Here is a 17,546-nt window from a genome sequence, read left to right as displayed (position 1 = left end):
TGTGGACAAGCCCCAAAGAGAACCCCCCAGACTGTTGCACTGGAATGGATGAATGATCGTTAGGGCTGCAATATCATGGCAATCCCTAGGCCCACTACTTGTGCTGGATGCGTCACTGCCAAGGACTACCGAATCATTCTGGTGGACCATGTGCTCCCAATGGTTTGACTTTGTACCCTGAAGGTGCTGCTGTGTATCAGGATAATAATGCTCCAATACACACAGCAAAACTGGTCAGAGAGTGGTTTGAACATGAAAGTGAAGTTGAAAATCTCCCATGGCCTGCACAGTCACCAGATCTTAATATTATTGAGTCTCTATGGGGTGTTTTGGAGGAGCGAACCAAGAACCGTTTTCCAGCACACAGACTGCAGATTAATCTATCAAAAAAACATTCATCATAAAGTCATTGCCACAAAAGTGCACACTTCACCTGTCAGACTTTTCATATAAATGAACTTTTGTTCTTGACACAGATGATATGACACGCCCAAACAGGTCTGACAGGTTGGTTTACTTTAGTGTTACCGTGTCAAAAGTTACTAAAACGTCCTGGCTACAGTCTGACTACTGTCGATCAGCAAATGTCACTTTATTCTTGTTTACAATAGGTTATAATGCAGTTGCAAACATGTACCACTATTGCAATTCTATTTATTTCATTTATAGGCATCCTTCTGCTAGTCATCAACCCTGAAGACATCAAAGAACCAGCTCAGCTCATGGTAATAATATTTTTGCTGTTCATTAGCGAAATGGGCTACAGATTTGACAAAGACAGACACAAGGCAGTCCAGGCAAAGAATGTTTGAGCTATATCTGATTTAATTTTAGAAAAGAAGTTGTTACTGCCAAGAGGAAGATTAATCTTCTAGCACGTGGTAGACAGCCATTGAATCGCAGCTGGCAGCTTTTATGACAGTCTGAATTTCTGCTTTTGAATCATGATTGCTGTTGCTCCACCCAAAAACAGAGCAGAAACATTAAATGGATTCTTGTGAATGCTCTTATTTAATAAAAATAAATTAATTGGTTTGAAAAAACAGTTGACTTAAAGACAACTGTTTTATTTTTGGAGTTATAATAAATGCATACAACAAATAAAATGCGAGTGCCATCATTATTTTGTGAATAGTTGCAAATAGTTTTTAGCCTTAGCTCTAATTCTGAGCCAGAAATAGCTGAAGGTTGTATTGGCATGCCAAATGTATATGTTGTGCACAAAGGTGCATAATGTTACAACAGTATCTTATAATATGGGAAGCCAGATGGGACGGAACACATTAAAACACTTGCATTTGCAATTGTAAAGACATTTCGGCACGCTTACTACCTTTTGGCACGCATATTACTCTGACCTGTAGATACCCACACTTGGCAATTTTAGCTTATGTTGGTTTTTTTCCCCCCAGTATGGAATAGTCCTGGATGCTGGATCTACTCATACTTCCATGTTCATCTACAAATGGCCTGCAGACAAGCAGAACGGTACCGGAATAGTCAGTCAACACAGCGAGTGTCATGTAAAGGGTGAGTAGACAATAAAAAGTATAGAGGAAAAAGAAGGAAATAGTAGGCTATTGTTGTCAAGAGATATATAGTAAAAAAATATAATTAGTTCATTGGAAACAGCCTTTTTAATCCAATAATATATAGTTCCCAAAGGTGATTCCAGACACAGAAAAAAAAATGAACAAAACACGGAGTATATACTGTAGCCTATATACCGAATAAGTTGGTTATTAATTGAATGACAGGTGAATGGAATCATTAATCATGGGAACAAACTGGCACACACTAGGAAACTGGCCCCATGTTAGAAATAGTCCCCTATACCCCTATTCCCTACATTACTCCACTAAAATAGTCCAATAGTGAATTTGGACACTGAGTGTTTGCGCTTGCTTTAATTATTTGAAAATTAGCAAACTGGCAGCTCGAAAAGTAATGAAAATATTATTCCTGAACTCTGTCATGGAAACTAGCATGTATAAACCTTAATTAAACAATTTATGGATGAAGTAAAAAGGATGTATGTAAATGAGACAGACAAAGCCTTTTTATAATACCGGCTTGCAGGGTTATAGGTTCCGGCGGAACTTGACTTGTTACAGTCAACTGCTGTTACAGGAAGCATGCAGTGATGATAGATTGTAAAGTTATAAATATGGATATTTTTCCATCAAAAGCGCATCGCTGCGCTTCAGAAGCCCTTATTAACCCCCTGGAGCCATATGGGTTACTTTTATGATGGATGGTTGCACTTTTTGGCCTTCAAAATCTATGGTACAGTACCATTCACGCCTATTATAAAACGTGATTTTTTTTTTTTTATATATGACTGTGATTGTGTTTGGCTGAAAGAAGAAAGTCACACACACACCTATGGCTTGAGGGTGAATAAATAATGGGATGATTTTTTTTTTTTTTTAATTTTTGGGTGAACTACCCTTTAAGTCCTTGTCCCATTTTCCCTCTCTTCTGATTTCCTGTCACCTTTCCTCTGTCCCATCTATAAAAGCAGGAAAACCCTTCCAGAATAAAATGATTTGGCTCAATTTCATTAGTTTGCTTTTGATTTCTCCTATCAGGAGGCGGGATCTCCAGTTATGCAGGTGTCAGAGGAGGAGCAGCCCGTAGCCTTGAGGAATGCATGGAAAAGGCTATGCAGGAGATCCCAAAGTCGAGACATAAACTCACTCCTGTGTATCTCGGGGCCACAGCAGGCATGAGACTACTGAAGTGAGTCAGAATCAAAAAGAGCTTTATAGCCAAGTTTGCTTATACATACAAGGAATTTTACTGGGGTGACAGAAGCTTCAAGTGCACAGACAGAATGACAGCAACAAGACATAGATAATAAAAAATATTAAAATACACAATATGCAAAATAGACAAAATGTGTATGCACAGGTACGTTTTAATCAAATGTAAGGTAATGTAAATAAGAAACTAATAAGTAAAATAGTGTTCTGTATTGCACATGTTTATTGCCCAATGGGGGCATTTAATTGTTCATGAGGAAGATGAGGAAAATATGAGGCCTGAGGAAAGAAAATGTTCTTGTGCCTGGCTGTTCTGGTGCTCTGTAGCACCGACCCGATAGCAACAATTCAAAGATGAAATGGCCTGGATGTGAGGGGTCCTGGGTCCATAGTGATTTTGCCAGCCCTTTTAGTTTAGGTTTATAGAGTCTGTTCAAATGATGAATATACTCTTATGAGTTAATTATTGTATAGCTTTTCTTAATGTTCACTCTGCATTTTACAAAAACAACAAAGCAATGCTGTTTAACATCATATGTTCTAAATAGAGTGGAATGCTCCTTAAGGGATCACAAATAACTAATATACTTGTTTGTCATATCACACAGTATTTCTAAACCCAAAGAGTCAGATGAGGTTTTGAAGGAAGTGGGAGACAAACTAAAGACCTACCCATTCAGCTTCAAAGGTGCCACTATTTTAAGTGGACAAGAGGAGGGAGCTTATGGATGGGTCACAGTCAACTACCTGCTTGAAAAATTTATCAAGGTACAGACTTAAGTTTTGTTCTAAAATACAAAAATCAAGAAATATTTCAGAGACTATTTATTGATAATTCCACTGTATAATTGTAAATGTACATTTTCTTTCTAATCCTTCATTTCTCTAGTATGGTTTTGTGGGTCAGTGGCTGTCTCCAGGCAGAGACACTGTTGGTGCGCTGGACTTAGGTGGAGCTTCTACTCAGATCACATTTGTGACTGAACAAACAGTGGAGAACAAAGACAATCTGATGAAACTGAGGCTGTACGGACGAGACTATCAGATTTACACTCAGAGTTTTCTGTGTTATGGCCGAGAACAGGTCTTACTCAGATTACTGGCACATCTGATCACGGTTAAGTGCAAATGTTTAGATTAGTTGTTTAAATTACCATTAGACAAGGTGATTTGATAGTATTTAGAGTATAATATCTGATGTTTACTCTTTCTTTATGTGTCTTTTAGACTCAGGGTTCAGACAGCTCCATAGTCCATCCCTGCTATCCCGCAGATTACAATCACTCCATGAAGCTGGGCAGTGTGTTTGACACTCCATGCAATAAAAGACAAACTCCCTATAAACCTGATGACAACCTGCAAATAAAGGGCACTGGAAACTACAATCAATGCATGGGAAACGTTTCTCATCTCTTCTCTTTTAACCACTGTTCTTATTCCAAATGCTCCTTTGATGGAGTCTTCCAGCCAAACATAACTGGAAACTTCATGGTAAGTATGGTTTTCTTGCATTATATTGTTTTAAATAATTATGTTCTACTGACTTAAAAAATTCACAGTTCCACAGAACAAATGATGGTCAATGGTTTTTGCTCTTGCATTCTTAATCTATGCAGATAGAACATTGTAGCCTACTTAAAGCTACTTCTCTATAAGACTCAGTGACATTGCAACAGCGGTACTGAATCTCGCAAAAAAAGCCAGCGCGACCATTGCAGTCCGATTACAGATTATTGGCTACTAAATTGGGTTCTCGTTCAAACATTTGCTCAGTATCTCAGTATGGGAAACGCCTCGGGTATGACCGATCCTGGAAGCACCAATTACACCACGTCTGTCAGTTCACAGACCAATCACGACAGGGATGCCGGAGTCTTGCCTCCCTTAGTGGTCCCCACTTAATTTTCGTTCTCTTCCCCGTGAATATCCTTGTAGGGAAGCTCATTCGGAAACTGTCCTTGGACCAATTGGGCAGGCCTTACATGGACGATATATGTCCAGAACTTAAACATCCTAATACAGTCAGAGGTGAACAAGACAGCCACAGCCAAGAGGTAAGGCCTTGTTTGCGGCTGCAGCCGCTAAACATCGTTCAGCTTACCCTCAAGGAGGCAAGAAGAGGCGGGCGGCCTTAACCCAGTAGTCTCTTTCTGAGTCAAAAGAGGGGCTACAGCACTCACAGAGTCTCTGTAGCACCCCTCTCCAAAAGTCTTGTTCTCCCCCTCCAGCAAAGAAGCATTAGAATTTGATTCAAGTTCAGTGTTCAAAGGAAAACTGTTCTCAGGCTGGAGTGTGTGCACCAGTTCACCCAGTGCCCCCCATGTTGTTTCTCCCCTCTCCTCCCGCGGGGCTACGCAAGAAAGAGGAGGAGGGATGGCAAAGTTAACAGTGTGTGAAACAAATTAAAATGTCCCATGTGCATCCAGGCAGTAGGCGCACAGAAAATTCTTCAGGTTTGCCTATCGGGGCACAGCCAACGAATTTTTGACAGTTCCCTTCAGGCTCTCATTAGCCCTGAGAGTGTTCAGCAAATGTGTCGAAGCAGCTCTGACTCCCCTGAGAATAGCGGGTCTCAGAGTGTCAGCTTATTTGGACGATCTGGTCCTCTGTGCTCCGTCACGGCAGCAGGCGGAGACAGATAGAAAAAATGCTTGTGTCTCATTTACTGTAAGCGAGGCGAAAAGCTGGCCCATGAGAGGTTTAATTTGAGTACTATGGGTTTGCCTGGGAGGGTGATTGAGACTATTCAGAATGCGAGAGCGGCCTCAGTGCGCTCTGCATATGATCGGAAATGGAATGTGTTTGAGCGATGGTGCGCACAAAACACATTGTCCTTTTTCCTCTGTTTTCTGCATTGTTAAGGTTTATCTGTGAGCCATGTGGGGATTGACAGGAATACCATTGGTCAAAACCCGCTCATATGCAGGTTTATGAGAGGTGCGTGGTGTTTGAACAGGGTTTCAAAGCCACTGATTCGGCTGTGGAATCTGTCTGTGGTCCCTAATGCACATCTCAGCCCCCTTTTCAGCCTATAGATAGTAGTGATTTAAAGCTCATTTCGACTGCGAAGCGGGTTAGTGAACTTCACGCTTTGTTGATTCATAACTCCTGTATGCTGTTCGCAATGGATTACTCAAGAGTAACTCTCAAAACTATTCCAGCGCTTGTGCCTAAAGTAAGACAGTCAGCTTGCGCCTGCAAAGAGGTGGATTTACTACTCCATCCGTAGCCTTTTTCCCCATCGGAGAATGAGCGGCTTTAAGGCTTGTGCCCTGTACATGTGTTGCGTCACTATTTGGACAGAACGAAAGCACAAAGGAAGAGTAATCAGTTATTTGTTTCTTGGGCTACCAGAGGTATGGCTACCTCATGGGCACTATTTAAGGCCATGTCAGTTCAGGACATATGTGCGGCAGCAAGTTTGACTTCCGCCTCACACATTTGTCTGATTTTATAGACTGGCTCATAACTGGCTCATTCCATCTTAATTTTGTAAAACAAAAACCCTCGTTCACATACACATTCTATTCTGAGAATGGGTTTTGTGTTTGTTAAGTTTTCCTGTTATCTCATACAGTAGCCAAGGTCATTGTTCGATTCCCAGGGAAAGCAAGAACTGATAAGAATGTAAAAGTGTACCTTGAAATGCAATGTAAGTCGATTTGGATAAAAGCATCTGCCAAATGCATAAATGTGAGTAGTCTACATCACTGCGTTGGTTGATATGCCTGCATCAGACAGCATCTGCGATACGGGAGTTGTTTATATCCCATAGTGAGATACAAAGTCAATGTTTAAAAGAGAATTTTAGCTTACTTACGTGAGGTATCTAACCACACTTCCCTCCTTGCAGTTGCACGGAGAAGAGATATACTGAGAATGAAGGATAGCAGCGATATATATTGTGGAGGTGGGACTCCTACATCACTTTCGTGATTGTTCTGTCAACTGACAGGTGTGTTATAATTGGTGCGTTCAGGATTGGTCACACTTGAAGGTGTTTCCCATAGTGAGATACCTCACTCATGTTATCAGAAAACCAGGTTTACGTAAAGTTTTTTTAGTGAATCAAAAACATACAGGGCAATCAGTGTGGTCTGACACCCGAATGATTGATTCTTAGTCAGGTTAGTTTTTTCAGCAATAACAGTGCAATCAATGTAGTCTGATTCACTAACGAATTAATCTAATGAATCAATTATTTTTAGTGAATCAAAAACATACAGCTCAATCAGTGTGGGTTGACTCCCAAATGAATGACTCTTATGCGTCGCGTCTGAACGCGTTGTTGTCTTTGGAGCTCTATCGATTTGATTTATAATTCTTGATTTTACTCTTTAAACTTACTTACAACAAACATTTTCTACTTTTCCTCACTGAGAAGCACTACTGCTCAAACCTCATAGTTACAACGCGGACTGTTGAGCAGACGTGTCTCAAGCCTGTTAGTGATTCAACGCTGGATACTCTTATAGGTTACTCCCGGGGATCACGGCTGAACGCGTCTTCTCAACACTCACTTACAAACATTTTTCACCTATCGTGCGTCTACTCTACACCCGTACCACTTAAAAGACGGATTATATCTAAGACGCTTGTCAGAAATTAGTATTAATTGATAGCATCACTGGTAGTGTCGTTGCTAACTTACTGTCCATCTGTTAAAATGGCGAATATATCAGATGCAAGTAGTCTACCTTTTGGTGCAGGTGAGGACACATTTGAGCTGCACGCGGCACAGTCTGAGCTGGAAGCTGTTGAGAAACAGATCCACGACCTTTTAGTGAGACAGGCCGAGCTGAGAGACCGGCGTTTGGCTCTTGAAACATCACGCGCTGATGCTCACAAATCAGAGATTAATGTTACTAACCCGCTGACTCCGACCTCGTCACTCCACTGCGGTCAAGCCAGCCTCCACCTCGAAATGAGCGGTCAAACTAGCCGCCCCTATATTTCGCGGTGCGCGTATACACTAGCTATTACGGTAAGACCGTCAACCTGTCATCTGAACTGAAAACATTGATCTTCCGGCGAAGGCTATTTCACATTATTCTGTCTGTCTGTCTGTCTGTCCGTCCGTCTATCTATCTATCTATCTATCTATCTATCTATCTATATTATTATCTATCTATATATATCAAATTATTTATCTATTTATCTATCTATTTCTATAATCTATCTATATTATCTATCTATCTATCTATCTATCTATCTATCTATCTATCTATCTATCTATCTATCTATCTATCTATCTATCTATCTATCTATCTATCTATCTATCTATCTATCTGTCTATGTATAATTATGTATCTGTCTATTTATAATTATCTATCCATCCTAAAATAATAATATACTGTTTTGGCTTTACATTCAGAAAATCATATTTAAAAAAATCCTAGTTTACACAGCCCAATTTCACCTCAGATGGAGAGTACACCTTCTCACAGTGTCACCTGCACAGTTTCAGGACATTCTGATGTTGTATTACAAAATAAGAGCCCTCCAAAATTCATAAATACGCTGTTGAGTCTATACGTTCAGAAAATCATAAAAAAAAAAAAAAATCCTAGTTTACACAGCCCAATTTCACCTTAGATGGAGAGTACACCTTCTCACAGTGTCACCTGCACAGTTTCAGGACATTCTGATGTTGTATTACAAAATAAGAGCCCTCCAAAATTCATAAATACGCTGTTGAGTCTATACATTCAGAAAATCATTAAAAAAAAAATCCTAGTTTACACAGCCCAATTTCACCTCAGATGGGGAGTACACCTTCTCACAGTGTCACCTGCACAGTTTCAGGACATTCTGATGTTGTATTACAAAATAAGAGCCCTCCGAATTTCATAAATACGCTGTTTTGTCTTTACATTCAGAAAATCATTTAAAAAAAATCCTAGTTTACACAGCCCAATTTCACCTCAGATGGGGAGTACACCTTCTCACGGTGTCACCTGCACAGTTTCAGGACATTCTGATGTTGTATTACATAATAGGAGCCCTCCAAAATTCATAAATACGCTGTTTTGGCTTTACATTCAGAAAATCTTATTTAAAAAAATCCTAGTTTACACAGCCCAATTTCACCTCAGATGGGGAGTACACCTTCTCACGGTGTCACCTGCACAGTTTCAGGACATTCTGATGTTGTATTACAAAATAAGAGCCCTCCAAAATTCATAAATACGCTGTTGAGTCTATACGTTCAGAAAATCATAAAAAAAAAAATCCTAGTTTACACAGCCCAATTTCACCTCAGATGGGGAGTACACCTTCTCACAGTGTCACCTGCACAGTTTCAGGACATTCTGATGTTGTATTACAAAATAAGAGCCCTCCAAATTTCATAAATACGCTGTTTTGGCTTTACATTCAGAAAATCATTTAAAAAAAAATCCTAGTTTACACAGCCCAATTTCACCTCAGATGGAGAGTACACCTTCTCACAGTGTCACCTGCACAGTTTCAGGACATTCTGATGTTGTATTACATAATAGGAGCCCTCCAAAATTCATAAATACGCTGTTTTGGCTTTACATTCAGAAAATCATATTTAAAAAAATCCTAGTTTACACAGCCCAATTTCACCTCAGATGGGGAGTACACCTTCTCACAGTGTCACCTGCACAGTTTCAGGACATTCTGATGTTGTATTACAAAATAAGAGCCCTCCAAAATTCATAAATACGCTGTTGAGTCTATACGTTCAGAAAATCATAAAAAAAAAAATCCTAGTTTACACAGCCAAATTTCACCTCAGATGGGGAGTACACCTTCTCACAGTGTCACCTGCACAGTTTCAGGACATTCTGATGTTGTATTACAAAATAAGAGCCCTCCAAATTTCATAAATACGCTGTTTTGGCTTTACATTCAGAAAATCATTAAAAAAAAAATCCTAGTTTACACAGCCCAATTTCACCTCAGATGGGGAGTACACCTTCTCACCATGACACCTGCACAGTTTCAGGACATTCTGATGTTGTATTACATAATAGGAGCCCTCCAAAATTCATAAATACGCTGTTTTGGCTTTACATTCAGAAAATCTTATTTAAAAAAATCCTAGTTTACAAAGCCCAATTTCACCTCAGATGGAGAGTACACCTTCTCACAGTGTCATCTGCACAGTTTCAGGACATTCTGATGTTGTATTACAAAATAAGAGCCCTCCAAAATTCATAAATACGCTGTTGAGTCTATACGTTCAGAAAATCATAAAAAAAAAAATCCTAGTTTACACAGCCCAATTTCACCTCAGATGGGGAGTACACCTTCTCACAGTGTCACCTGCACAGTTTCAGGACATTCTGATGTTGTATTACAAAATAAGAGCCCTCCAAATTTCATAAATACGCTGTTTTGGCTTTACATTCAGAAAATCATTTAAAAAAAAATCCTAGTTTACACAGCCCAATTTCACCTCAGATGGAGAGTACACCTTCTCACAGTGTCACCTGCACAGTTTCAGGACATTCTGATGTTGTATTACATAATAGGAGCCCTCCAAAATTCATAAATACGCTGTTTTGGCTTTACATTCAGAAAATCATATTTAAAAAAATCCTAGTTTACACAGCCCAATTTCACCTCAGATGGGGAGTACACCTTCTCACAGTGTCACCTGCACAGTTTCAGGACATTCTGATGTTGTATTACAAAATAAGAGCCCTCCAAAATTCATAAATACGCTGTTGAGCCTATACGTTCAGAAAATCATAAAAAAAAAAATCCTAGTTTACACAGCCAAATTTCACCTCAGATGGGGAGTACACCTTCTCACAGTGTCACCTGCACAGTTTCAGGACATTCTGATGTTGTATTACAAAATAAGAGCCCTCCAAAATTCATAAATACGCTGTTGAGTCTATACGTTCAGAAAATCATAAAAAAAAAATCCTAGTTTACACAGCCAAATTTCACCTCAGATGGGGAGTACACCTTCTCACAGTGTCACCTGCACAGTTTCAGGACATTCTGATGTTGTATTACAAAATAAGAGCCCTCCAAATTTCATAAATACGCTGTTTTGGCTTTACATTCAGAAAATCATATTTAAAAAAATCCTAGTTTACACAGCCCAATTTCACCTCAGATGGAGAGTACACCTTCTCACAGTGTCACCTGCACAGTTTCAGGACATTCTGATGTTGTATTACAAAATAAGAGCCCTCCAAAATTCATAAATACGCTGTTGTCTATACGTTCAGAAAATCATAAAAAAAAAAATCCTAGTTTACAAGGCCAATTTCACCTCAGATGGGGAGTACACCTTCTCACCGTGTCACCTGCACAGTTTCAGGACATTCTGATGTTGTATTACAAAATAAGAGCCCTCCAAATTTCATAAATACGCTGTTGTCTATACGTTCAGAAAATCATAAAAAAAAAAATCCTAGTTTACAAGGCCAATTTCACCTCAGATGGAGAGTACACCTTCTCACAGTGTCACCTGCACAGTTTCAGGACATTCTGATGTTGTATTACAAAATAAGAGCCCTCCAAAATTCATAAAATACGCTGTTGAGTCTATACATTCAGAAAGTCATTAAAAAAAAATCCTAGTTTACACAGCCCAATTTCACCTTAGATGGAGAGTACACCTTCTCACCGTGTCACCTGCATAGTTTCAGGACATTCTGATGTTGTATTACAAAATAAGAGCCCTCCAAATTTCATAAAATACGCTGTAGAGTCTATACATTCAGAAAATCATTAAAAAAAAAATCCTAGTTTACACAGCCCAATTTCACCTTAGATGGAGAGTACACCTTCTCACAGTGTCACCTGCACAGTTTTAGGACATTCTGATGTTGTATTATAAAATAAGAGCCCTCCAAAATTCATAAAATACGCTGTTGAGTCTATACATTCAGAAAATCATTAAAAAAAAAAATCCTAGTTTACACAGCCCAATTTCACCTTAGATGGAGAGTACACCTTCTCACCGTGTCACCTGCACAGTTTTAGGACATTCTGATGTTGTATTATAAAATAAGAGCCCTCCAAAATTCATAAAATACGCTGTTGAGTCTATACATTCAGAAAATCATTAAAAAAAAAATCCTAGTTTACACAGCCCAATTTCACCTCAGATGGAGAGTACACCTTCTCACAGTGTCACCTGCACAGTTTCAGGACATTCTGATGTTGTATTACAAAATAAGAGCCCTCCAAAATTCATAAAATACGCTGTTGAGTCTATACATTCAGAAAATCATTAAAAAAAAAATCCTAGTTTACACAGCCCAATTTCACCTTAGATGGAGAGTACACCTTCTCACCGTGTCACCTGCACAGTTTCAGGACATTCTGATGTTGTATTACAAAATAAGAGCCCTCCAAAATTCATAAAATACGCTGTTGAGTCTATACATTCAGAAAATCATTAAAAAAAAATCCTAGTTTACACAGCCCAATTTCACCTTAGATGGAGAGTACACCTTCTCACTGTGTCACCTGCACAGTTTTAGGACATTCTGATGTTGTATTCCAAAATAAGAGCCCTCCAAAATTCATAAATACGCCGTTTTGGCTTTACATTAAGAAAATCATTTTAAAAAAAAATCCTAGTTTACACAGCCCAATTTCACCTCAGATGGAGAGTACACCTTCTCACAGTGTCACCTGCACAGTTTCAGGACATTCTGATGTTGTATTACAAAATAAGAGCCCTCCAAAATTCATAAATACGCTGTTGTGTCTATACATTCAGAAAATCTTTTTTATTTTAAATCCTAGTTTACACAGCCCAATTTCACCTCAGATGGAGAGTACACCTTCTCACCGTGACACCTGCACAGTTTCAGGACATTCTGATGTTGTATTCCAAAATAAGAGCCCTCCAAAATCCATAAATACGCTGTTTTGGCTTTACATTCAGAAAATCATAAAAAAAAAAATCCTAGTTTACACAGCCCAATTTCACCTCAGATGGGGAGCACACCTTCTCACAGTGTCACCTGCACAGTTTCAGGACATTCTGATGTTGTATTACAAAATAAGAGCCGTCCAAAATTAATAAAATACGCTGTTGAGTCTATACATTCAGAAAATCATAAAAAAAAAAAAAATCCTAGTTTACACAGCCCAATTTCACCTCAGATGGAGAGTACACCTTCTCACAGTGACACCTGCACAGTTTCAGGACATTCTGATGTTGTATTCCAAAATAAGAGCCCTCCAAAATCCATAAAATACGCTGTTGAGTCTATACATGCAGAAAATCATTAAAAAAAAATCCTAGTTTACACAGCCCAATTTCACCTCAGATGGAGAGTACACCTTCTCACCGTGACACCTGCACAGTTTCAGGACATTCTGATGTTGTATTACAAAATAAGAGCCCTCCAAATTTCATAAATACGCTGTTTTGGCTTTACATTCAGAAAATCATTAAAAAAAAATCCTAGTTTACACAGCCCAATTTCACCTCAGATGGGGAGTACTCCTTCTCACAGTGTCACCTGCACAGTTTCAGGACATTCTGATGTTGTATTACAAAATAAGAGCCCTCCAAATTTCATAAATACGCTGTTTTGGCTTTACATTCAGAAACTCATTTTTAAAAAAATCCTAGTTTACACAGCCCAATTTCACCTCAGATGGAGAGTAGACCTTCTCACCGTGACACCTGCACAGTTTCAGGACATTCTGATGTTGTATTACAAAATAAGAGCCCTCCAAATTTCATAAATACGCTGTTTTGGCTTTACATTCAGAAAATCATTAAAAAAAAAATCCTAGTTTACACAGCCCAATTTCACCTCAGATGGGGAGTACACCTTCTCACAGTGTCACCTGCACAGTTTCAGGACATTCTGATGTTGTATTACAAAATAAGAGCCCTCCAAATTTCATAAATACGCTGTTTTGGCTTTACATTAAGAAAATCATTTAAAAAAAAAAATCCTAGTTTACACAGCCCAATTTCACCTCAGATGGAGAGTACACCTTCTCACCGTGACACCTGCACAGTTTCAGGACATTCTGATGTTGTATTACAAAATAAGAGCCCTCCAAATTTCATAAATACGCTGTTTTGGCTTTACATTCAGAAAATCATTAAAAAAAAAATCCTAGTTTACACAGCCCAATTTCACCTCAGATGGAGAGTACACCTTCTCACCATGACACCTGCACAGTTTCAGGACATTCTGATGTTGTATTACAAAATAAGAGCCCTCCAAATTTCATAAATACGCTGTTTTGTCTTTACATTCAGAAAATCATTTAAAAAAAAATCCTAGTTTACACAGCCCAATTTCATCTCAGATAGGGAGTATACCTTCTCACAGTGTCACCTGCACAGTTTCAGGACATTCTGATGTTGTATTACAAAATAAGAGCCCTCCAAATTTCATAAATACGCTGTTGAGCCTATACATTCAGAAAATCATTTAAAAAAAAATCCTAGTTTACACAGCCCAATTTCACCTCAGATGGAGATTACACCTTCTCACAGTGTCACCTGCACAGTTTCAGGACATTCTGATGTTGTATTCCAAAATAAGAGCCTTCCAAAATTCATAAATACGCTGTTTTGGCTTTATATTCAGAAAATCATTTTAAAACAAATCAGCCCAATTTCACCTCAGATGGAGAGTGCACCTTCTCACAGTGTCACCTGCACAGTTTCAGGACATTCTGATGTTGTATTACTAAATAAGAGCCCTCCAAAATGAATAAATATGCTGTTTTGGCTTTACATTCAGAAAATCATTTAAAAAAAAAATCCTAGTTTACACAGCCCAATTTCACCTCAGATGGAGAGTACACCTTCTCACCATGTCACCTGCACAGTTTCAGGACATTCTGATGTTGTATTACAAAATAAATAGCCTTCAATGTGTTCTCTTACGAGAGGTTATCTAGTATTGCATAAGTTGCTTATAAGGGATAAGGGAGGAGCTAGGATTAAGCATAAGGGAGCTAGGATTAATGTGAGAGTAGCCTGCGTGCAAACGAATCTGAGCAGAACATACTCGTAACTTAGACTGACAAAAGTCTAGCCTGCAGGGCAGGAACTTCTAGGTTATAAAACCTAACAAATGTAGAGGGGGAGGCCCAGCCTGCCACCATACAAATATCTTGAATAGAAATCCCACTGGACCAGGCCCACGAAGAGGCCATGCCTCTAGTGGAATGAGCCCTGACGCCCAAGGGGCACTGCAGGTCTTTAGACGCATATGCTGCCCTGATAGAGTCCACAATCCACCTGGACAGACTCTGTTTCGAGGTGGCAAAGCCCTTGGCGCGCCCACCGAACGAAACGAAGAGCTGCTCCGAGCGCCTGAAGGCGGCGTAGCGCATGACGTAAACCCTTAACGCCCTAACGGGGCAAAGGAGGTTAACATCGACTTCGCTACCGGATTCACCTCCCGTAGGGCGGATAACGTAATAACCTACGCTCTGAAGTGAGTGCCAAGCACTTTGGGGACATAGCCATGTCTCGGCTTGAGGATGACTTTAGAGTCATTAGGTCCAAACTCAAGACATGCGGCGTTAACAGATAACGCGTGTAAGTCACCCACACGCTTGACTGATGACAGGGCTATCAGAAAAGCGGTCTTTAGCGAAAGGTATTTTAGATCCACGGTCTGTAAAGGTTCAAAGGGATGTGCTTTCATGGCCTCCAGGACCATAGAAAGATCCCAAATAGGAACCGACGGGGGTCGCGGGGGGTTCATCCTCCTGGCTCCTCTAAGGAAGCGGATGACGAACTCATTCCTTCCTATTGACTGGCCGCGCGTCGACTCTGCGAACACCGCAATGGCCGCAATATATACTTTGAGCGTGGAAGGGGTCCTGCCCTTATCCAGTAGCTCTTGAAGGAAACAAAGCACCCCAGAGACCCCACAGGTTTGTGGGTCTAGGTTTTTGTCGACACACCAGCTAGTAAATACAGACCATTTAGACGCGTAGAGCCTTCTCGTAGAAGGAGCTCTAGACTGAGTGATCGTGTTCACAACCCCTTCTGGCAGGACAATGGGTATCCGTTGATTATCCATGCATGCAGAGACCAGCGCTCTGGATAAGGATGCCAAATCAAGCCGCCGGCTTGAGAGAGGAGATCCTTCTCACCGGAATCGGCCATGGGGCTAAGTTCGCCAGCCGCATCAACTCCAGGAACCAAACTTGGTTCTCCCATCGTGGGGCTATGAGGAGCACCAAGTGGCCAGTCTCCCTGATTCTCCTGATTACCTGTGGTAACAGCGAGATCGGGGGAAAAGCATAGAGAGGGCAGCTGGGCCATGCTTGGGCCAGCGCGTCCTCGTTCTTCGAAAAGAACATTGGGCAATGAGCGTTGTCTTTTGACGCAAATAGGTCCAGGCACGCGGCTCTCAGCGAGAGCAGGGAGCGCTGAGCCCAAACGAGTAGGCGTTCCACTAGAGCATTGAGATTTCTGGATCTGATACCGCCCTGGCGGTTCACGTAGGCCACCACCGAAATATTGTCCGTGCGAACCAGTACATGCCCCGCAGGCATGGGAGGAAGTGCCTCAGCGCATTCTCGACCACTATCATCTCCAGACAGTTTATGTGAAGGCACTTTTCCTGGTCTGACCACTGGCCAAGGACCGGCCTGCCCTCGAAGAGGGCGCCCCAACCTAGGTTGGAGGCATCTGTCGAGATAACCTTCTGGTACGAGATAGCTAACATTGTCACTCCCAACTGGTACCATTCGGCTGCTATCCAAGGCTCCACAGCTGAAACGCAGCTCCGAGTCACTCTGATATGCAGACCGCCGGAAGGCCAAAGCTAGGTGTGGTACTCATGCACTCAGCCAGCGTTGTAGCGGGCGCATACGTAGCAAGCCCAGCTGAAGCACTGCTGCGGCTGAGGCCATGCAGCCTAACATTATCTGAAAAGTTTTCAGGGGAACAAGGCTGCCCGTCCAGATTAAAGCGGCCAGGTGTCGAACACGGCGCGCGCGCTGTGTCGACAGGTGGGCCGTCACAGACACAGAGTCATGTTCTATCCCCAGAAAAGAGGCTGTCTGACTGGGCAGTAATGAGCTCTTGGTCCAATTGACCGTGAGACCCAAGGTTTCCAGATGGCTGAGAAGCAACGTTCTGTGAGATATTAATTCTATCTCCAATTGTGCTAGAATCAACCAATCGTTCAAATAGTTCAATATTCGCATGCCCCGACTTCTGAGGGGAGCGAGAGCCGCGTCCATGCACTTCGTAAATGTACGGGGTGCTAGGGACAGGCCAAACGGAAGGACGGTGTATTGATATACCTGACCGTCGAAGGCGAATCTCAAGAATGGCCTTTGATGGGGTATTATCTGAATCTGAAAGTATGCATCTTTCAGATCAAGAGCGATAAACCAGTCCCTCGGGCGAATTTGCGCGAGGATTTGTCTGGTCGTGAGCATTTTGAACGGTCGCCTCATGAGGACTAATGTTCAAATGTCTCAGATCTAAGATGGGTCTGGGAGTCCCATCCTTCTTTGGTACAAGGAATTAGCGGCTCTAGAAGCCTGACTCACTCTGGGAAGGTGGTACTGGTTCTATGGCCCCTTTGCAAAGCATCTTTGTTATTTCTGCGCGAAGTAGGTGTGCTACTTCTTGATTCACTTTTGTCTTGGCCCGTGCTAGAAAGCGCGGAGGACGGCGAGCGAATTGCAGCGAATAGCCCCGCTTTACTGTATTCAGCACCCATTGTGACACTCCCGGAATGGCTTCCCACGCTTTTGCGTGCATAGCTAGGGGTAGAATGGCCTCTCGGTTCTGGTAGCCACACAGCGTGGGCTTATGAACCTAAATCTGAG

The 17,546-nt window shown here is 41.1% G+C and overlaps 1 protein-coding gene across 1 annotated transcript in view; it reads left to right on the top strand.

The window, feature by feature from the left end:
• Positions 1 to 590: 590 nt before the first annotated feature.
• Positions 591 to 17,546, top strand: part of LOC308691113 (ectonucleoside triphosphate diphosphohydrolase 2-like) — a 35,234-nt gene continuing 18,278 nt past the window's right edge. Inside the window, exons 1-6 of the mRNA XM_081366022.1 lie at positions 591 to 725; positions 1,413 to 1,530; positions 2,592 to 2,742; positions 3,374 to 3,533; positions 3,655 to 3,882; positions 3,993 to 4,256. Of these exons, the coding sequence (XP_081222148.1) occupies positions 618 to 725; positions 1,413 to 1,530; positions 2,592 to 2,742; positions 3,374 to 3,533; positions 3,655 to 3,882; positions 3,993 to 4,256 (1,029 nt within the window). The 5' untranslated portion in view covers positions 591 to 617. The remainder of the gene's footprint in view (positions 726 to 1,412; positions 1,531 to 2,591; positions 2,743 to 3,373; positions 3,534 to 3,654; positions 3,883 to 3,992; positions 4,257 to 17,546) is intronic.

The sequence above is a fragment of the Scardinius erythrophthalmus genome (genome assembly GCF_964197995.2).
Source record: "Scardinius erythrophthalmus genome assembly, chromosome: 5".
NCBI lineage: Eukaryota > Metazoa > Chordata > Actinopteri > Cypriniformes > Leuciscidae > Scardinius > Scardinius erythrophthalmus.
Note: the sequence above shows the minus strand (reverse complement) of the source record. Positions and strands in the feature narration are given on the sequence as shown.